Below are 22,619 nucleotides of genomic sequence, written 5' to 3' on the forward strand. Positions count from 1 at the left end.
CACACACTACTAGTGTGTCTTTAAACTAATAATGTGAAGCTTAAGTGCATGGACTTTAGGGTGGCCTGGTGGCTCAGCTGGTTAGAGCGCGAGCTCTCAACAACAAGGTTGCTAGTTCAATCCCGCTTGGGATGGTGGGCTGTGCCCTCTGCAACTGAAGATTGAAAACAGCACTAGACTTGGAGCTGAGCTGTGCCCCCCCACAACTAGACTGCAGGACGACGACTTGGAACTGATGGGCCCTGGAGAAACACACTGTTCCCCAATATTCCTCAACAAAATTAAAAAAAAAAAAAAAGAGCATGGACTCTAGAACCCAATCCCACCTCTGCAACTTTCTAGCTGATAACCTTGACGAACTATTTAACTTCTCTGTGATGGTTTCCTCATCTGTAAAAATGGGGCTAAGCCTCATAAAACTATGGTGAGGATTAAATGAATTTATTGGTGAAATGATTTACACAGGGGCCTAGAACTTGGAAAACACTGAATAAGTGTGACCTGCTATCATTGGCATTATAATTATTAGAAAGAGTTTTCCTCACTATCTCATCTTATTTGATGAGATACTCCAAAAAAGCAAAGATATACTTTGGAGTTGGTTGGTTATCACCACTTATAATCTGGTTTCATATATATGTCCAGGTTGTGACAAATGGAACAGCCCCACTGGGTTTAATTACAATTCTTTTTCACACTCATTTTAAAGCGTCACGAAAATGTCCATTTGAACTCCAGCTCTGGTTTTCTGCTTAGGTTCTCTGAAAGGATTTATTGAAAACCCCAGGTTGGCTGGAACATTCCCGCTGCTTACCTTTCAGTGCAGTAACTTTGTATGAGTACAGAGGATATCCATTTGGTTTCAATTTTCTAATACACAAACACTTCATTGTACAGTAAATGGCAACATGCTCTCAATGATCTAAGGGCACATTGTTTTTGCTCCTCTATTTTCTGTTCTACTTTTAACTCTGGTGATTAAGTTTCCTGTCCCCCACAACAAACACCTCTCAATTTATTGTGAACATCCAAACAAGTTTGTGGCTGTTCATTTTTTGAAAAAAATATAAATAACAAAATCAAGTCAGTCTTTCAACAGTTAAAATATAAAACCCAAATGCAAATCCATAAAGCGTCTGGTTACATTATTATTTTTTTTCTGTTTATATATGGAAAACCATCAGGTAAAATACAGTTTTTAACACAGATTCAAAACTCTGGATGTATAACTTAATTATAAAGCGTATTTATACAGGTTAATAAAAGCTTAATAAATTTCCCAATCTTTTCATTATGACTACTTTTCTCTCTTTAAGCCATCAAATTGCCTTAAAGGTAGTATACAGTAAGGGGACTTAATGCTTCATTCTTTGGTGGAACTGTTCCCTACATAAAAGAATCCCATCTTTTAAAATATACCCTGGATCTCAGCTTAATTTCTGAAAAGTTGGTGCACTTCAGGTTTTCTGAGATCTGAGCATCATGTGGTCCAGAGAATCACACCAGTAGGAGCCACCACCCAGAAATTTATAGGAGCTCTAAATTGCCCCTAGAATGGTAAGGACTGCAAAAGGTGACAGGGCCTGACATTCTCAAACCCTCACACTCCACAGATGCAAAGGCTTTAGCCAGGGAGGGTAAATGATTTGCTTGCTCAGGCAGCTCCTGGGTTCCAGAGCGATGCTAGGACACAGGGCTCCTAACTACAGACCAGGCTGCCAGAGGCCATGGCTCTCTGTGCCACCAAACCACACGTGCTCCTCGCATCCAAGCAGGAAAGGAACTTCCTATCATCTGGCAACACAACAGTAAGAACCAACTCCCCCTAATGCCTCAACTCCCCCACGGTAGCAACACTGGAAATAAGGATCACTGCTTCGCCCAGTGTCTTTAGCTTCTCTTCCGTGTTTCTCCCCAAGGATGAATTCCTCAAGCTGACTGATGGAAACGGTAATGGAAACATATTGCTAATCCCTCTTCCTCCACCCATACTTCTTCCTGGGTCTGTGCCTCAGAACCTCAGGACCTTCATGTCAGGCCTAAGTCAAAATAAATCACCTTTAAAACATTTCTGCACATTACAGGCTTCTCACAACAGTAGGCTTCATAATAGGATTGGAAAATAAAGCCTAAAAATACCAAGGCGTGGAGAGGTAAAGAGATCCTCTGAGCTTTGGTTGGTTTTGTTAGTTTCTGTACAGCGTTCTCACATGTGAGGGCACACAATGTTAGAGGCACTTTTTTTTTTTTAGACCTTCAGTAGTAGTCACTATTTTTACAAGAGAACTTACTTCTAAATCTTTCTGACATGCCTTTAATTTGCTCAAGATTGTACCTGTTAAAATAAGGGGTGTTCCCTGCAGAGTATTCTCAGTCAGCTGGAATGGTTAGCAGGCTTTTTGTCTTAGTCCCTACGAAATAGGCTGATTTTTCCATTTCCTGTTCTGATTTGTCACACAGAAAAAGCTGTACACCTGCCAAATTTAGTAAGACACTTAACCGCTATTCTTGAAGTTCTCAAATTTCATAAACCTAGTATGATTTTAAAACTATTTCTAAAATACAACTAACATCAAGTTCACATTAGAAAAGTTTAACTTTTTAGTCACCCTTATATCCCTAAAGATTTATAATACATCTTCCAGCAAAATTCAAGAGAAAACTAACCTCTTCACATGTGGTTACGGCACATTATAAATTTAGCTTATAACACATGTTATGGAGCACTTACCTATTTGTAAAAAATTTAAAAATGAAATTATTCGTCCATAACAGGTACCCAGTTGTATATTTATACATGCATGCTTCTGAATAGCTTATTAAGTTGGTTTACATACACATATCTCTCCCAACTAGCCTTTACATGGCTCAAAGATAAGGGCTGTGTCTTCTACTTTTTTCTACCTTCCCTGGGTAAGAGGTGAATCTACAAAAGGTTAAATGCTTTAATGACAAAATGTTTTAATTCTAAAACCAAAACCCATCTTTCTGCTTTCTGACATGCCTAATTTTACATCGGAATAATTCATAAGCTACTATAAGGCAAAACTGAATTATTTTATTCTTACCAGAACTGGACACACGCCTGATCCTCTGAGAAGATAAAGCTCGATCGGAATTGAGATTTCTGCTGTCGATATTCCGCCTCAAACAGGAGACAGAAGGCCCCACTTTAGCTTTTGGACCTGGTGTCTTCCTCAAACTGGAGGAGCCAGGCTTGGGTACATTCCTGCCTGACGGGTTTGCAGTTTTTGAAGTAGAACCCTGTAAAGAAAGTCGTTAAGGTTTTAGTCCCAATCACACCTTCCCCATAACATTTCCCTGTGGTATTAGCTATGTGAAAAACAATCTCTGTTTCAGCCCAGGTATGCCAGATGAATATTTAATTTTCATTTTTACTGTGGAGAAAGTCAAACTCTTCATAGTTTGCTCAACTTGTCAACATGAAGCAGTGTCTAAAACTTGATTTTAGCCACCCATCTCAAAATTGACCTCTTTCCAAATTCACCACAACATACCCCGGCACCCAACTTAAACAATGAAAGCTGTTTCTAGGTGCTTCCTTTCTTCCTTCTTAACCCCCTCTTGATGGCATTCTCGCCTTTCTCCATCCACCTCGGGACAGGCCTGCATCATTTCTTGCCAAGATTATGGACCTATGTCCTCAGGATCTTTCTGGTCTCACCAGCCTCCAATTCCTCTTCTGCTCTACGGCTAAGGTAATCCCTCTAAAGTCCAAACTAAGTTAGGTATCTTCCCTCTGTCTTCCAGATAAAGTCAACTCTTCTTCATAAGATACGCCAACCCCTTCTGGATGGGGCAGCCCCTGCCATCCTCTTCAGCAGATTCCTTACTCTTCATGGCTCTGCACTCCTGGCCCCGACCTACTTACTACCTGGAGTCCCCTTCATGAGAATATCCTGTTTTTTCATCTTTGGACACGTTATTCCCTCCACTCGCAATACCCTTCCAATTCATACTTGCCCTTTTAGTTCCAGCTAGTGACTAACATGGTATCTCCCCTAGGAGCCTTCCTGTTAACCGTCCCCACTGCCACCACTCCATTCCACCTCCTGCAGCACAGCAGCCTATATAAAGCCCCAACTTAATCCTTAACATCCCGTTTTGGTTTACTCTCTTAAAGGACCCACTGCTCTGGGCACCAGGATTAGTCAGGGGCTTTCTTCTCTATATCCCAATAGTCACCATTATATGTCGCACACAGTAGGTACCCAGTCAATGTTCCCGTTCTACATATCGGAAATGAGAGCCTGAGCCTTACTCAAAGAAGAAATTCCAGTGCCGCAAACTATAATTTGTATTCTCCCTTTACATAAAGAAAAATTGAGCCTCGTGGAGTTACTTCATACTTCATACTTAAGTAAGTTACTTGCCTGAGGTCACTTAGCTAGTGAATGAATGGTCACTTAGAGCTACAATTTGAAACCACATTTAACTCCAGAATCCATGCTCTTAACATCTAAGCTGCATATCGCCCACTAGTACCCTTCTTTCTTTGTTTAATAAGTCATAAATAATTTCCAATAGAGATAGGTTAACCCCCAAGCTGATGGCAGTTGAATTCATACACTAAGTGAGTTAAAAACTAACTTACTTGGTTAATATCCAAAGAAACCATTGGAAAGCAACATAAAATTGGCCAAGAAAAGCAGGCACTTGTACACGAACTCAAAGATCTTCCACCTCTACTGTAAAACCAGGTAAGGCAACCCCTCAGAGAAAACTTTTTGAAAGAAAGTAAAGCAAACTTTTAACCAACTTACAAAAGTGAATCTTTAACAAATCAGACTTACTCTGCCTTTCAGGGCCAACATTCCATAAGATTTTGAAACCCTGTGGTGCATAACGCAGAAATGACCAGGATTCAAGTCAGGGGACCTGAGATTGAAAGTCAATTTTATGACTCAGTAGCTGTGTTTCAAAGTAACCTCTCTGAAGCTTCCAAATGTGGCTAACAACTGCCCTGCTGTTACTGGAAAGAGTAAATGATAATATATAAAGCACCTAAACATCACTGGAAAAAGTAAGGGACACAAAATATGTAAGATACCTGAGCAAAGAGTTTGGTCCAGAACGGGCATTGAAAAAAATATCAATTTCTTTCCTTGTAGAACATTCACCACTCCCTTTATCCAGTACATGATCACCAAAACATAACCTGTCATCAGTAGCTATGCTCAACCTGCACCAGATTAAAATCAAACTCCTTCTTCCAAATAAGAACTTGTCTTTAGTTTCAGACAAACACTGACCAAACATCTGTGACACTGTAGGCCACCTAAGGATTCAGTCCATTCAAGGCTCAATTTAGCCCAACACCAACCGAGCACACTGAAAATCCTTCTAGGACTGTCTCATCCCAGATCCAGGGCAGATTTCAAACCTTTGTGTCCTGCTGAAGTGACCAAGAAACATAGGCGTCTGAATAAAACATGAAACAAATGTTCACTCCTTCAGCACCAAGCCTGTGGCCTGCAATGGTTTGCCCTGCCTCATCCCCCTGATACACGGAAATGTGTAAGAAGTAAAATAGTGACATTAGAGGAAATTGTGCTTAAGACATTATCATGGGAAAAGACTGAGTTTGGTGTTGCGTTGTTTTTTTAAAATACCAATTGATAAGTAAAAAGGTGTTAGTGCTGAAAATATGGGAACCCCTACTGCAAGATTCCTAAGACGAAAAGTGCTTCTTCTCCAAGTTGTATTGCCATCCATTTTAATCTTGTGATTCTATCACCTTTTCAGTATCACGTCTTGAGCCTGAAAAACAGGCTCTCCTTCTGCATAGGGAATATAAAGCTCAGCTTTACTCAATGCACACATCACAAAAACTTCTAATTTCAAAATTATATAGCCAATTTATATTCAAGGTAAATACTACTTAAAGAAACTTTATGTTAGTTCTTCTGGCAGTTGGCAATAGATACACAATAAAGCTCTCCCATAAATCAAGGAGAAATACATGTATTGTTTTTGTGTCTATCTGTAAACACCAAACTAAGAATACTGAATTACCAGACGTTATAATGTAATTCAGCAAAGTATCAAATTACAACTGATATAAAATTAGTTCTATGTTTGACTTCAAAAGATCTTAAAATCTGAGTTTTGAAATAATGGGCAATCCCATTACTTCAGACATAATTGTGGTGTATCATTCCTCCTAAAAAAGATGGTAAGAGCCAGAACATCTCTAAACTGATCTAGCTCAAGAGTATCATCAAGTCTTTCCTAACCTTCCTTGCAAAAGGACCTAACAATCCCCTATGCACCCTGAAAACACTTCTAAACAGCTCTTGAACACTTGACCACACTTCATGCTCCGTTCTTCTCGACACGAGTCCTCCACACAAATGTCTCCCGTCTGCCTTCCTGCCCTGACACCTACCTCCATTCCTGGCGCAGAGGACACAAGCCCAAGAAAAGCCTGTGTGGACTGAAAATACACTAAGTTCCCACTGCCAAAAACAGGGCTGAGGACGAGTACACACAACCCCAGAGTGGCCTGCCAAATGTTTTTAAAACTCAGAAAACTAGTTTCTTCACGCTCTTGTTAAAACTATATGTATGTTTAAAGAAAAATAATCTTTGAACTTCACGTGAATTCTTTTTTAAGTGGAACTCTCTAGTTTCCCCAAATATCTGACAGGTGCTATAGAAAACATATTGCTCTTTCACTATCTATGAGAATAAAACAGGTTTTATTTATTTTATGGAGCAGGAATCAACCCATGAAAACTGCAAGAGACATCAGATGTCACCTTTGGGTCTCAAAAGATTACTGGCCCAAAGTCACATTAGCTGATCAGAGGCAGAATCCAGAATACTCCTGTTCACAGGAGAGGACGCCACTTCCCAGAGCTGCTTCCTCAACAAGAGATCCGGAGTTATTTTTATGTTGATACTGTTTACCAGCACTCCAGAGCCATTTCTTAAATGTAGCCCAATACATTTTAAAAGTTCATAAACAAACCGTTTTTTCTCATAAACTATAATCAGGTGTTTAACTTCAAATGACTACACTAAAATATTAAAATAACTTGTTCTTTTAGCTTACTATTACAGCAAAAGCAACATTAATACTCAATACAAAATAATGAACATCAAAGTTTTTTTCTTCCCAGGATGCAGGTTTCCAATTAACACTCTACAATGTACTGCCAAGAGAAAGAATTACTGAATAATATATTAACACCTAAAAACAGATTTGCACACCTAATTCTGCAACATTATTGACTATTAGGGAATAACCAATTGCTAACACATCTCTCAGGTTCCTCCACCGTTCCCTGAAGCAGGCAAAAATTGCACTTACCAGAAACAGAGAACCATATTCAAAGGTCTCATGCATAAGCTCCTTTTTTAGCTCTTGTTTTTCCATAGGCATCCCATTTTCATTTTCGCCCTTCTTTTCAGGGCTAATCCTATCGATGTTGGAAGCATATGTCATTTCCAAACATTTTGGGCTTTCCATTTTAACAGGGAATATGCCTTTGATCTTCTGAAAAAACGTAGCCACAGACCCAGTCTTACACGCTGAATTAGAAGAACTTGCTCTGTCAACATCTTCCTGATTTGATTTCACGGCAGATGTTGTTCTTGGAACCTTGTGGGAAGCATTTTTAGAATGAGTTGCAACATGCACAGCCTGGCTAGTGATGAGTTTATTAAATTGCTGCTTATGTGTCTTGTTAATTAGGATTTCTGCTTTTGTGCCTGCATTCAGGTCAGACTGTGGTGTTTTGCTCAAAACTGTCGAGTGTCTCGAGGAAGACAGCGATGAGGGTGATGAGGCACTGCTTACCGGAGGAGGTCTGGGTGTGACCTTTGATAAAGCTGGGTCTTTGGACTGCAATGCTGGTCTCGACATAACTTTTGCCTTGACATTCTTGAAGTTTGGTCTTGGGTAACTTATGATTTCGGTTTTCCTAACTTTGTTGCCTATAGGGGTATTCGTCTTGGTTGTTGATTTTGCTAGATTAGGTTTAGATATGTTCATAGGTGCCCCCTTCAAGTTTGGTAAATTTCTAAGCTCTCGATTACTCTTCTCCACTTGACTACATTTCTCTGTGGCTTCAATAGGTGACATAGAAAAGGTTGCTCTCATGGGTTCTAGGACTGGCGTTGACATGCAAATTGTATTATCTGTGTTAATGACCATATCATTAGCATCCCAAGTCAGTTCCAATGAAGCAGCCACCACCTTCTGTCCTGGTGGGCTACTTGGTATCAATTCTACCGTACAATTTGGGGTTCCCAAATCTTTTTCACTGGAGACAATTTGTGTGTCGTCAGCCACAGTGACTTTATGTTCTGGGTTCAGCACTTGGGCTTTACATTTATCAAAAGCCGACACCAGTAAAGGGCATTCACCATCTATAAGACAATCAGAGACTGTTTCTCCTAGATTTTGGCCCATTTCCTTTTGCCCGTATGAGCTCTCTGAATGTGTCTCATTATTTGGTTCATCTTTAGACAAACAAAAGAACTCTTGTAACACAGACCCATTGGGAACATCCATGCCATCAGAAACTGGTGTTAGAGGTTGTATCTCTTTATCTCCAACTAGTGTTTGCTGTGGCCCATCTGTGTACTCACTGGTGACATTTCCTGAAGAATGCTGCCACTGATTTCCAATATCTGGAACAAAAACATCAGTCTGCATCACCACATCAGAAAATGCCGTGTACGTTGTGTCTTGGGCCTCTGATCCTGCAGCTTGAGAGTCTTCAAAGCTAACTGTATCATAACTCATTCCTCTCACCTGTATCTTATCAGAATGGGAAGATGTAGGAATGGAACAGGATAAAGGTTTATTTCCACTTTTCGTGCCAGTAGGCTGCAGATTTCCAGTGGTATTCAAAGACTGACTTTTTCCAATGGCATCACGTGTCATAAAGGTGCAGTTAACATTATCCACTTTCATGTCAAATGTTTGGTTTAGCTCCAAGGCAGCTAGGTAGGTACAGTTCAAATCATCATCCTTAGGTTTCCACACAAAAGGCAGAGATGTCTCAACACTCTGGTCCTGAAATGATTCTAGGGAATGATAATTGTAATGCAGATACTCAGGCTGTTCCGTATTCACAACTTGTGCAGAAGACTGACATGTGGAATGTTGCATATGTAATACCTCCTTACTAATGAAACCACTTGAAGACTTCTGGTGATCACGTACTTCAATACACTCAGGATTCAAAGAAACATTTTCACCAAAGTCCACAGCAGAGTTGGTTTCATAATCAACTACCATGTCGTCTTCTGGGTTGGCAGAATTCCAATTCACACTGTCAGTTGCAGAGTTTTGTGTAGGTGGTGATTTCTTGTTGTATGCCTGTGTGTTTCCATTTTTATCACTGATAAATAAGGACTGCAGCTTATCTTCTGTCTTGTCATCTGAATTATCATCATTCATCCTGAAAATTAACTTTAAACCTCTGCCATTTTATTTCTTCTTTAAATTCTTTCAAATGAGAAGGAAGGAAAAACTGTCTCCAAAGTTTTTCAGCACAGTTGAAAGCTAAGACGATCTGAAGTTGAAATGACTTGTTCCCTAGAAGAAATAAAATGATTGACTCAAGTAAATATTAGAAAAATTAATGTGACCCCTTGACTAATTTCAATCACCTTATTTTTTACATTTAGAACCTACAACTATGGATATGGGTAATTACGATATTACCTAAAGTATCACCCCCTTTCAAAGATACTTTTTCATTACAGGGCATCAGGCAAAATGGAAAACAAAGACACTGATAAAATTCCCTGTGTCTGACTTCGTATCTGAGATGCCTTCTCCCTACTTCCAATAAGTCTCACTTGTCAGAGAGGAGGAGGCTAAATCTGACAACAGTCTTTCCTTCTTGGTGGTTGACAGAGTGACCACTGGTCCTAACTTGCCTAGGATGGTTCCAATTTATGCCTATTGTCCGGAGATAATTAGTAACAATGCCCTTTTCATTTTCAGAAGGGTCCCCTATTGTTTCCATGGAGAGTGATTACCAAACAGACCTGGCAGACACAACAAATGAGCTAAAGATCAATGAGGATTTGGGGCATTTGCATTTCTCTTTTCCCTGCTTTCATTCCCCATCTCAAACACATTCCATTTTCAAAGTTGTTGAGTCTTAATAAAGTGGAACTCTATTGGCAGTTCCTAAAAATGTTAAGAGTTACTGTATGACACAGCAATTCTACTCCTAAGTATCTACTAAAAAGAAATGAAAACAAATGCCCACACAAAAACTTGTACACAAATGTACATGATTATTCACAGATTATTCATAATAGCCAAAAGTGGAAGCAACCCAAATGTCCATTAACTGGTAAACAGGTAACACAATATACATGCACACAATGGAATATATTCTTCAGCAACAGAAAGGCATGGAGTATTGATACATACGAAAACATGGATAGGATGCTACAACTTAAAAAATATATATTATACAATGTAAAAGAAGCCAGTCACAAAAGGCTATATATTATGTGATACTATTTAACATGAAATGTCCAGAATAGGTCAACCTAGAGAGACAAAAAGCTGATTAGTGGTTCTCTAAAGCTGAAAAGGGGGAAGGAGGAAAGGGAATGAGGAATGATTGCTGAACGGGATGGTGTTGCATCTGAGGGTAATGAAAACATTCTAAAGATTATGAGGACGGTTGCACAATGCTGAAAACTATCGAATTGTACACTAACACAATATCATTTAAAACAACCCAGGAAAGCTTTCAAATCCAAGGATTTCTGCAAATAACTACATTTTTTTTATGCTCGTAGTCAAACAGAAGTGCTTAAGAAAGGCCCAAATGTTTAAGCTAGGACTGCAAATAATAAGGCAGGCAAGCTGATCTAATCCTGATAGTTACCAGCGATCAAATGGATGTCACAGCTCTTTTCTGAAGAAATAAAATTTCCATGAGAAAAAAACAGTGACATTCTGGGACCTATAAACTTGTGAATTAAGAGTAGATCTCATTTTTCTATTTTGCAATCTTTCCTCTGTATTCAAACTTCAGTGACCTAAATACCACTAGGAGAATAGAAACGATGGAAGAACTGCAAGGATCAGTATCTTCACTGACAGTGCTCTGTGTGTTTCTGGCCATGTATCCTGAAACCAGTCTGAACAGGGGGAAAGAAGAAAGGCTGCAATGTTTATCTCAACTGTACTCATGCATGTGCACACAAGCACGTATGCAGAGTCACACACACACTCAAAGAGAGATTCTGAATCCTAAAATAAGGCCTGTATGATTTACTTACTGATGAAAAATGTAAATTAGTCATTTTTCCCATCATAGTTCTCTAGTTAATAAATCACTGAAGTAGTAGTTTTTTGGCTAGGACCTCAATGAAACTTTTTGTAAAACCAATGAAGATTTTTAATCATTGGGTATGAAATATGTTCAAGTTAAATGTTTAGATCAAGAAGTACATTCAATCATTTTTTAGAATTCTGTGTGTGGGGTATAAGTTCAAAAAGCACTAAATATGCTGCACCTTTTTGTTTCTATGAAGGACAATATTCATTTAAAAGATTCTGGTATAAGCAAGTGTGAGTATTGCAAACAGAAACGTCTAACAAAAATTATAGAAGTTATCTGTCTTCCTAACCAGATTTATTAAATTCAATCGATGGAGCTTTTACTACCTGAGCTCCCTCCTCCAAAGTACATAAAAGATGATTTTTGTAAAAACCACCTGATAAAAACTGAATAAAGTAAATGGTTCATATGGCAAAGCATTTCAAGTTATTTTTTAAATAAATGTATAATAGGATAAATTATGCCACCAGTTCCACGTCATTCTGTTTAGGTTTTTAGTTTTTCTCCTTTATAAATAACATACTACATTAGACACCTTTGTAATCATTGACTACTTCTGGTTATTTCCTTTGGAAAACTTTCTGCAAATAAAAGCATCAGTGATACGATTTTTAAGGCTCTTGATATAGTTTGCCAAATTGTTAAATTTAAAAAAAGGCAGGATTATTTGTAATGTATATATTAATATATGTATATAATAGATATATGTACTAAGTATTGCTTTTAAAGCTTATACATTTTGTTCAGCATTGTCTCCCAAGCATTTTCCTATGTCATCGTAATATAAAACATGTCCAATGGTTGTGAAATTTCACTAAAATCTAAATATTCTAGATTTACAAGACAGTAGTTTACAGAGTAATAAAAAATAAATATCAACCATTCAACTTTCATATAACTGTTTAGTACACTTGGGTTTATGATTTTTTTAGGTCACAAAAACAAATCGATTCTAAATTTGGTGAGCAACACTATCTAGAAAAGACCACCAAAAATGTATTGAGAAGAACTACTTAAGACAGGTTTTGATATGAAATCAATTTACTGAAATCATTTCTACCTTTGTAGATAAGAGCAAAGAGTAAGTGGTACAGAGATTTAAATACCAAAAATATTCTGAAGTTCAGCTTATCAGCTCCAGGATGAGATGAAAGGTCAACTTCACCATTCACTAAAGAAAACCATAGCTTCAAGTCATCATCACTATCGAAGATAAAGACATGAACAGCAAAGGGTTGACCAGCCTGACTTCAGGGATTGTGTCGAAAAGTTTAAAAAGTTAGCCATTTTGTCTTATGGCCAATTTCATTCCTCTCCTACTTTAAGAATAGCAGCCAAGTTTCTACCACATGCTAGACTCACATTCTTTGACTTAATCTCACTGGACTCATCAAGGAATATCTTTGTATTTCTGTAATTGCAATACAATTTGGAAAGCCTTCAAAGTTACTAACTTGGGAATTTATTAAAGCAGAATCAAAAAGTTTAAGAAAGAAAAAATAAAGAGAAAAGGTTGGAGTAAATCATTCTCATCCAAAGGGTTAATTTCTCAAATTGTCTTTGGTAGCATTGCCTATCAAAAGAAAGGAATGAGCAAGTGCCTTTTTAAGAGAGCCATTAGGGAAAATGCTTCTTTCAGAGACTATTTTAGACAAGAAAGAACAAATTCCCTACTTATTAAGATTTGAGGATATGATAGGGTAGCTTCTCTTGAATAAAAAGATTTACCAAAATACGTATTTCTCTAATGATGTGTAAGGTTAAAAAAATTGATAAATATGTACTAAAAGAAATGGTGAAAAGAACTACTAGTATAAGATTTGAACTATTTCAACACCTTGGGAAAAAATAAGGTTACTGTCTAAATCTTAGCTTAAGCAAAGTGATTGTTTATTACCCAAAGATAAAAATTCCTGTTTCTTACAGAGAATAGATACACCTGAAAAGTTGAATCATTATATTAAATTATTATTGTGTAATTGATTTATTACCATTATAATAATACTAGAAGACCTTTTAGAGATCCAATTCAAACTTCCTCATTTTACAAATGAGGAAACCACCTCGAAGAAATGAACTGCATGTATTGGCTAAATGAGAGGCTAGGCGCAGACCACTATTAGATTACATGATACCGGTGTGCCTTCTTTGCCAGCTGAACTATAAACGCAGTAGGGGCTAATACTTCAGTACCATCTACGTCCTCCAGTTACCGACATGCCTAGCTCAATAGTTTGACCTTAATCCAGATAAACTTGCTCCCCCATAGAGTAATTATGAAATAAAGAATTTGTTCCTACAAGTCACCGGTGAAACCTAGTTTCATTACTTTATAGCCATAGAGGACTTCAATTTTACTCCTTATTTATGTCAGCATATAGCATACCAGTCTTTTAAGATTTGAACACAAATACCATTATAATTTATAGCTTTCAAGTCATAAAATCATGTCAGTCTTCTTAAAAGTTTTTAAGAATTCACAAATCACAACAGTAGTTCATCTCTCTAGGCTTTAAAACCCGACCTATTACCTGATCTTCGACACCAAAACGAAAAAGAAGACATACGACATATGTGTAATATCTAAGCTACAATGTTCATTTTATTCTAAAGGAAATAAAGCACTTGAACAAAAAGTCATCAGCATGTGCTGTTATTATACTCATAAATCCCTATCTCCCGTTAAAACCATTCAAGGTAGCTAACAGTTTTACCCCTAAGCCTCATTATATTACTATTTTTCACAGTTCAGGCTTAAATTCTTAAACTAACTCCTACAACCTACCTGTTGACAAATTCAACCTCCTCCATCATGTCATTTAGTAAAACACATCTTACCCTGAGGGACCAAGCACAAGAGTATCTAATAAGCAGTCAGTTTCCTAAAAGCACAATGAATTCCAGGGAAGCTCTTTCAGCAGGAGCGAAGCTGGGGCGGGTTTATTTAGCAGATTTCAAAAGGAAGACTATGGACAAGCCACAGCAGAGTGGGACTTTATTTAGAAAACAAGTACAAATCAACTAGGTCTCCTGTGAAAAAATCATGCAGATTGACTTAGGAGGTCTGGGGTTGGGCCCGAGATTCTGCATTTCTATCCATCTCCCTGGTGAAGCTGACGCTCTTGGTCCATGGACGGATTGCCCTGGGAGTTGCCAGGATGCAGCAGAGAGCTTGGAGAACGCAACCTGTCTCACCAACCAGATCAATCAAACGAGTGGACTGTCAGAGCCAGTTCACTATACCATTCCACTATACAATTGCTCCCTCTAACTAGGAGTAGACTTTTCTTAACTTTAAACCCTTAATTTATACTTTTGAGAATACTTCCTTGATAGACAATCACTGGAAATTTTTCGTCATGGAGAATAGTGCCTCTAATTCCCTCTTGAGGTTATGCCTTCCATGTGGAGGAAGTTCAGTTAGTATTAACATTTCTGCTATTTTCCTGTCCTTGGCCTCACTTCACCCAGGAGAAATAAAGTGACTTAATGGATTCTGTAAAGGGAGGAAGAACAAGCTGGGCAAGGCCTCAGGTGAGGCGAGGGTGGCATTTGCCCCAGGCACTAAATGTAAGACAGGGTCAGTAACGGTGCCCCATTGAGCCACACTGAAACCTGAGGCAAAGGGAAAAGTCAGAAATACTGACCCTGCCTTTATTTTAAAATTTGGATATCATGTTCGTCATGGACTTTCTACATGAATTTTGATTTTTAAAAATAATTCATTAAATACAGAGGGTGCCAAAAAAAGTACACATTTTAAGGAAAAAGAAACTGTATTAAAATTACACTGAGGGTAACCTCTTTGAGCACCTCCTGTAGTTGCAGAAATCAAACATGATTTGCATTCATCTTTTGTTATAGGTATATATTGAGTATCACAATTTGAATATTTTTTCCTTTCTTAAAATGTGTCTACATGTTTTTGGCACCCTCTGTATTATTTATCCTGATCACTCAGGTTTTGGGGAGCACCCCTTAAATTCCCAACTTGAAGCGAGTGTCTCACTCACCTCCCCCTAGTCCCAGCCCCATAGCCTGCGGAAACACAGCACAAGTTCCATTGGTCCCCCGGGGAGCAAGCCCTGTCCCTGAGGTGGGAGGGGTGGTGGCGCGGGTGAGGCCAGCCCTGTTTCTGTACTGCAGTGACTTGGGGGGGAAGGGGGGGAGGGGGAGGGGAGGGGGGAGGGGGGAATACTGAGTCTCTCAAACATAGCTCTGGTATCTGTAATTATACATGAAGTCCTACAATTACAGAATCTGTAATTATAATTCATCTACAATTTCATCTACTTGTATGACCGTCCATCCACCTTACTCTTTTTCTTATTTCTCAAATGGATCATAACCAGAGAGAGGAAGAAGGTAGGAATAATATTCAGAAGAGTTAACTCCAATCTTGAATGTGTGCTGGCCACAGCAGCTGGAGCAGAGTCCCAGAGATCAGGCCCCTGCTGAGCCAGGCATTTACCCTTCAGTTGTTGGATCGTGGAGGACATCCAAGGAATTACCCAGAAAGGGCTGCAGTGGCTGTAGCAACCCAAGGAAGCACATGGGCCTTTGGGCAGTGGCTATTCACACACCGCTGCAGGAGAATGTCTGTATTTCAACAACCAGCTCAGCCACCCTGAATGGCAGTCTTGAAAAGGGGGTATTATTTATTGGGCCTGCTCAAAACTGTGTATCTGTTACCTAAGAAACAAACCATGAGAAAAAAAAACAAGAAGTTTGCAGGAGCAAAACACATATGTGAGGAGATTAGGGCTTCTGTCATGGACAAGGTAAGTGGAGCTTTGATTCAAGGAATCAGCCCAAAGACATTGTTCTCATTGGTAACTTGCAGCCTCTATCCTGCAATCCACCTCACTTTTTCAGGTGAAACGTTGGTTTTAAATAACACAGACTGCAGAAGAGACTTTAAGCCTAAAATCATACATTCTTTTAACTTGAGTGGGAAACTCCAGTTCGTGGCAGCTTTGTCCCTAGGTAAGTGGTCATTTCCATGGAAGGAGAACTGCACATATAACTTTTTAAAAACAAGGCCTGGACTGCACATCTGAAACAAAGCCATGTGGGGCTTGGCACAGGACTGGCTTTTAGCAGGCAGCCTCCCTGTGCAGGCCATACAGCCAGATCATGAACTACCCCTGGCAGTTGCACCCGGGCAGCAGAGGCCTCAGATGACACCAGCAAAACAGCAAAGCTAGTAGTAGGCACCAGTGAGATGCAACTACAGCCATAGGGAAGAGAGTCTTTTCAGGTCCTTTCGACACATCGGTGGTCAACATAGTATTTATTGCTTTAAAAAGACAAAGCAGAAGGCTTCTGTGTGCCCTACAGAAAATTAGAGAGTCTCTAGCTTTGAATTGTTAATAATAGGTCTGGTAGGCAATGCTAAGTGAGTTACCCCAAATTCCATCCTGCATTAGAAGCAAGGAGGAAATAGTGGATGAGGTAGGCTGGAATCCATGTGGTTATTCCACTCTCCAGAGTCACAACACCTACACACACACACACACACACACACACACACAAAACAGTGTTTCCAATTAGTATTTGTTTGTATAATTAAATATTAGGGATAAATCTTCCCCAGGAGACAGGCTTTTTAAACTTAAGTAATTCCAGAGCAAGAGACAGTAGAAGCATCTCTTGCTGTACAAACATGAAAATGCCTGCTCATCAGAGAGCAGGTGTGTCCCTAGGCAGGGCTTTCTCTCCACCACCCCCTCCCTGGACAGCATGATGGTCTTTGGAAACACTGAAAACTTCTAGAAACTAGGTTCTAAGAATATCATTTTTCCCTGCATTACTATTTCAGGGTTAGGGGACTGGCTCATTTTCAAAATGCAGTGGTTAGTGGATGGGGAGAGGGGAGGAGGCAGTTCTGTGATCATCTGTGTCTTCTTCTCACACCAAGTGCTGAACTAACACAACTTCTGAGGCTTTGCAGTAATTACAGTAGTCCCCTCGCATCCATGGCGGGATACATTCCAAGACCACCCAGTGGATGTCCGAAGCCACAGATAGTACCAATCCCTATATACGTACTCTATGTTTTTTTCCTTTATGTACCTACCTTTAATAAAGTTTAATTTGTAAATTAGGCACAGAAAGATTAATAGGAACTAATAAAATAGAACAATTATAACAATATACTGTAATAAAAGTTGACTGACTGATCTTTCTCTCTAATAACTGAGATGGCTACTAAGTGACTAAAGGACGAGACCACCTACAGCACTGCGACACTTCACAAAGTGATGAATCAGTCCCACGTGGGGCAGTGGGACAGAGCAGGATGGTGAGAAATTTCATCACGATACTCAGAATGGCATACAACTTAAAAGTTATGAATTGTTTATTTCTGGGATTTACCATTTAATATCTTCAGACCATGGTTGACTGTGGGTAACTGACACCACAGAAACCAAAACTGCACATAAAGGGGGACTATTAAATAACTCATGTTATAGAAAATTAGTGCACTATTTCCTTTTATGGAATGGTTGTTTAGCATTCAGAACACTGTTTCCATTATTTAAAAAATACACATAAACAATTTTTAGGTTCCCAGACAGCCTATAGATGACATTTTAACCAACAATGGAGTATAACTGTTGCCCAATAGTACTGTTATTTCCCCCAGAATTATGTGAAATATAACCAGCATTGCACAGGGGGCCCTGAATGTCAGAAACACGTTTCCTTTGATAGAACTACAGCCTCTACAAAAATAAATCTTTTCTCCTCTCTCTAGTGGGCAACGTGGAGACAGTAATTACTCAAAAAAAGTGGTTTCTTGCTCTGTGTTGCCCAGATGGCAGGGCGTCTCTATCCTTGCTCCTCTCACCCACACCTGCAGCCCAGGTGTGCAGGCAGTGACAGAAAAGATTGAATTGCCTCCAGATTTCTCTCTCCCTACTTGCAGAGGCAGCAAGAGTTAAAATAGTCCTTCATTTCAAGGAGGAGCCACAACGGAAGAAAATTATTTGAGGTGAAGAGCTTAGTATAAATCCAAAAGTATCTTTACCTCAGGAGAAGCTGAACTGTTAGTAACAAATGCTTAGGAATATTGGAAGCAATGGAAAGAGATGTTTATCTTTTTATCATTAACATGATGCTTGTTTGGAACCTTAAACACTGAAGAGATCAAGACCTTGGAGCATAAGCACTTGCTCATCACAGGCTCAGTGTTGCTGCAGTGAACAACTCCAAACCTCAGTGGCTTAACACAATGGCCAAGGGTGTTGCCCAGGAGCTCTGCTCCTATCTCTGGTCAATCTGGGACTCTTGACTGAAGCGTCATCTCCACAAAAACTTCCCCAGTCACAGACACTGGGAAAGGACCACAGCAAAGCTTCCCGTCACTCTGAAGAGCTCCTGCCTACAAGTGATGCACATCCCTCCTGCTCACATCTCACCAAAGCAGGCGATAGCACAACACTCAACCTCAAGAAAGCTGGGAAGTACAATCTTACCACTTGCCCAGAAGGGAGAAAACTGGAAATAAGTGTGCAAAGCATTAAGGTAGTAAGGGAAGAATTGCTTTCCATCATGAATTAATCGTGTCAACATCCAGTATAGGGTACATCACACCAAATTAGGACCTTCACTAAACTCTCATGTGAGTGACACTATAGTTCCTCTGCCCAAATGATACCATTTCAGCCGAGAACATCTATCAGTGATTCAGATTTCAGGGAAGGTTAAAAAAAAAAAAAAAAAAGGATGAGAAATAAGTGACGGTTTCTGTCTATCACCAATATCTAACTGGTCTCAAAACGGAAGGTGGTTTTAACGACCAGAACTGTGGCACAGGCTGGCTGGTCACCAAACCCATTTTTTTTTTCTTTTCCCCCCATAAAACTGAAAGTACATTCTATTAGTAAAAACAAATCTAATCAATATCAGAGCAATTTTAAGGACAAGATCAGAACCTTGGAAACTAACGGATAATTAAATATCCACAGAGTGCCATATGCAGTATATAAGTTATCACCATCCTTGATTAGCCACTGAAAAAATGGGAAACTGTATCAATCCCACCCACCCCAAAGACCACGTACAAATCCTATTCCTCCGTAAGATGTCCTCCTGCTGCTCTTACACAATAAATGAAAAAGATATGACTGCTGCATGTCACTGTGACATTTTAGAATAGCTAGATTATATAACTAATAACAGCCAACATATGGTCAGACAATTAAGTTCACGAGCTCATTCTAGAAAAAGTGCTACATACCTCATTGCTAAATATCACTACAGTCACCTTCGAAGTACTCCCCTTTGGAAGCTATGCACCGACGCCAGCGCCTAGTCCACCCTTCAAAGTAATTTTGGAACTCTTTCTGGAATAGCCATCAGAGCTGTCGTCGTATTACCCTTGATGTCCTGAATGTCATCAAAATGTCTTCCTTTCAATATTTCCTTTATCTTCAGGTAAAGAAAGAAGTCATTTGGGGCCAGATCAGGTGAGTAGGGAGGGTAGGGTGTTCCAAGACAGTTATTTGTTTACTGGCTAAAAACTCCTTCACAAACAGCCACATGGTCTGGTACATGAATTGTTGGCAAAAAGTTCCAGTCGTCTAACTTTTTCACACAGGCTTTTCAGCATTTCCAAATAATAAACCTGGTTAACTGTCCAGTTGGTACAAATTCATAATGAACAATCCCTGTGATATCCAAAAAAAGTTAGCAACATCATTGCAATTAGTTTGCAAACTTAATTGTCCGACCTCATATGACTTATGCACAAAAAGCTATTCTAAGTAAGCTCTGTGTCCTACACCTAGATGGCAAGCAGCCTATATGGCAGCAGAGTCAGAGATCCAATAAGGATGTCTCCAGGAAAAACACAGAACTAATAAACATTGGAAAGTTTTAACCAACTGAAAAATTGAACTGAGAGAAATCTAAGGGTGTTTGTGGAGAATGTGAGCTGTTTTCTGTCAGATATTCAAAGAAAACAAAGTAAATGGAAAAATACAAACAGTTGTACAAGAAAGGAAACATCACCATAGTACACCACTTGGGTCACAGAGACAATATTCAGTCACATTTGTTTTAAATATGGAAGTAAACAAAAGAAAGAGTGAAGAGAGAGGAAACGTGATTGCCACAGAGCAGACAGAGTGGGCTGTTCTTTTGTTATAATCTTTTATTAGCATTACTTACTTGTCTTCATAAACTCTGATCATACAGTAAGAATTAAGCAATTATGTAAAAGCATTATTTTGAAAGTTTACTATCCATCCTGTTTTTTCCTTCCACTAAGAATCATCTTACCAAATGAGGCTGCTCTCTCAGTTCCTTTTTAAACCCTGAATACCTTAGCTCATCTCTGAGCTTCAGAAAAAGCTCAGTGAGACTACACACAGGGCTCCATGAAGAAACTGGCAAACTTGATCTGCAAGTGGCCTTTTTCTGAACCTAAACCTAGTGATTTATTCAGCTACTGCTCTATACTATTTATCCTGATTGGCTACTGGAACCTGCTCATTTTAAGCCAGTATTCATGCCTCAGCATTTTTCTGCTGTTAACTCTAGCCACTTCGGGGGATACCTCTGGGCCACCAAGGTCAAATGTCAAATTCTACTCTAATTATATGTCACAGCAAAGAGGTGGTCTTATAAAACATATCCTAATATCAGAAACATTAAAATGTGAAAATGTTTGTCTTAGAAATGATGAAATACAGCAATTTATTAAAACCAATCTCAACACTTCTAACTCATTGACTCTCAGGGTTAGGAGACCTTAAAAATGATCTGTAGAAAAATAAATAAATAAATATAAATAAATAAATAAATAAATAAATAAAATGATCTGTAGAATCTTAACACTAATCTGACATTTAAATCCTCTTAGCCTATAATCAACCAGATCTCTGCAATCTCCAGAGAACGTATCTTGGTTCTAGGCAGTTCCTACTCCTGTCTAGACATTCCCTGTCCAAAGTCATAAAGCATATGATAGTATTGGAGATTCAATGTCTACCTACAGGAGACAGAAAACAGGTAGCAAAAAAAAAGGACAAAACTTCATTTCTGTCTCGTGCAAAAGTCCACATAGGTTGTACAAGATTAAGGGACCCAAATGTCAGGGACCCAGGCACCCCCTTTCTCATTCCTCTAATGTGCATGTCTTCAACCTATGGCCCAAATAGTACTATCTGTGTTTCATTCAACATAACATCATACTCACGCCCATAGCCACACCTGCCTACAAGCAGGCTGCAAAGTGGAGACCAATACCGGCTACCTGTACCCAGCTAAAAATTCTGCAACCATAAAAGGGGAAAAAAATGGAGACTGAGGGACAAATAGCCACCTCTGCCAGTTATACCACAGACCTAATCCCTTACTCTACAGAGAAGTGCTCTTCACTAATACTAAGAGACTAGGTTTAGACTTAGGCTTCCATGGTTATCTATTACATCTCAATAGAAGTTTCCTAGAAACCACGATGCTTTAAACTCAAGTTGAGTCTAAAGGTACCTTGCTCGACTTAGAGCTATGGTCCTTTTATAGTTTTGACATAGATGTCCTAGTTATGACAACTATGGCAGTGGGCTTGTACACCCTGTGGAAAGCTCTGGATCACTTTGAAGCATTCTGGTGTAACAGAAAAATTTAGTTTCCTTTCATAAAGATGGTCCATCAAGCTTACTGTCATACTGTCAGTCTGGTTTTGCTTTTCAATGAATACAAGTCCTTGAATGGTTCCCTTGTTAAAGTGTGATTATTGGCAGTTGCAATAACCAAGATTTTAGATCTTAGACTAAAATCTGTATTCAATCCAAAATTGTAGACTGGTAAAATCACAAAACAAATACAATTAGAGATGAGATTTGAAACACGTATGTGCTGTCTACATGTATGTGCTGTACTGGGCACAGTTAGGTTCTAGATTAGAAGCACTTGTGTAGGAAGTGAGACATAACAATGAGGTAAGTGCCTGACTAGAGAAAAGACCGATGTACTCGTACAACAAAAGTAATGAACAGACCACAACAGAGAGAAAATTTAAGCTTGCTTAAGGAAGCCAGGGGAAAACATCAAATAAAATGGAAGGACAGGAAATGCAATCAGAAGGAATCACCATGGCTCTGAAGTGTGAAGGGACAGGAATGGTTGGAGAGTGTAAGAATCTCCAAGTGGCCATGAGTGGGAATGGGATAAAGGCCAGCAGTTGGGTAGCTCAAGAGTTTGGATTCTATTCTGGGAACAATGTGAATCTGCCAAAACTGTTATAACACTTAGGTT

The 22,619-nt window shown here is 39.1% G+C and overlaps 1 protein-coding gene across 3 annotated transcripts in view; it reads right to left on the reverse strand.

Annotated features, from left to right (window-relative positions):
- MTUS1 (microtubule associated scaffold protein 1) overlaps positions 1 to 22,619 on the reverse strand; it is a 140,515-nt gene that overhangs the window by 90,336 nt on the left and 27,560 nt on the right. For all 3 annotated transcript variants that reach the window (XM_019737997.2, XM_019737995.2, XM_074329730.1), the window contains exons 3-4: positions 7,337 to 9,574; positions 3,069 to 3,264 (exon numbers count right to left, since the gene is read on the reverse strand). In XM_019737997.2, the coding sequence (XP_019593556.2) occupies positions 3,069 to 3,264; positions 7,337 to 9,436 (2,296 nt within the window). In that variant the 5' untranslated portion in view covers positions 9,437 to 9,574. The remainder of the gene's footprint in view (positions 1 to 3,068; positions 3,265 to 7,336; positions 9,575 to 22,619) is intronic.

The sequence above is a fragment of the Rhinolophus sinicus genome, linkage group LG04 (assembly GCF_036562045.2).
Source record: "Rhinolophus sinicus isolate RSC01 linkage group LG04, ASM3656204v1, whole genome shotgun sequence".
NCBI classification, from domain to species: Eukaryota; Metazoa; Chordata; class Mammalia; order Chiroptera; family Rhinolophidae; genus Rhinolophus; species Rhinolophus sinicus.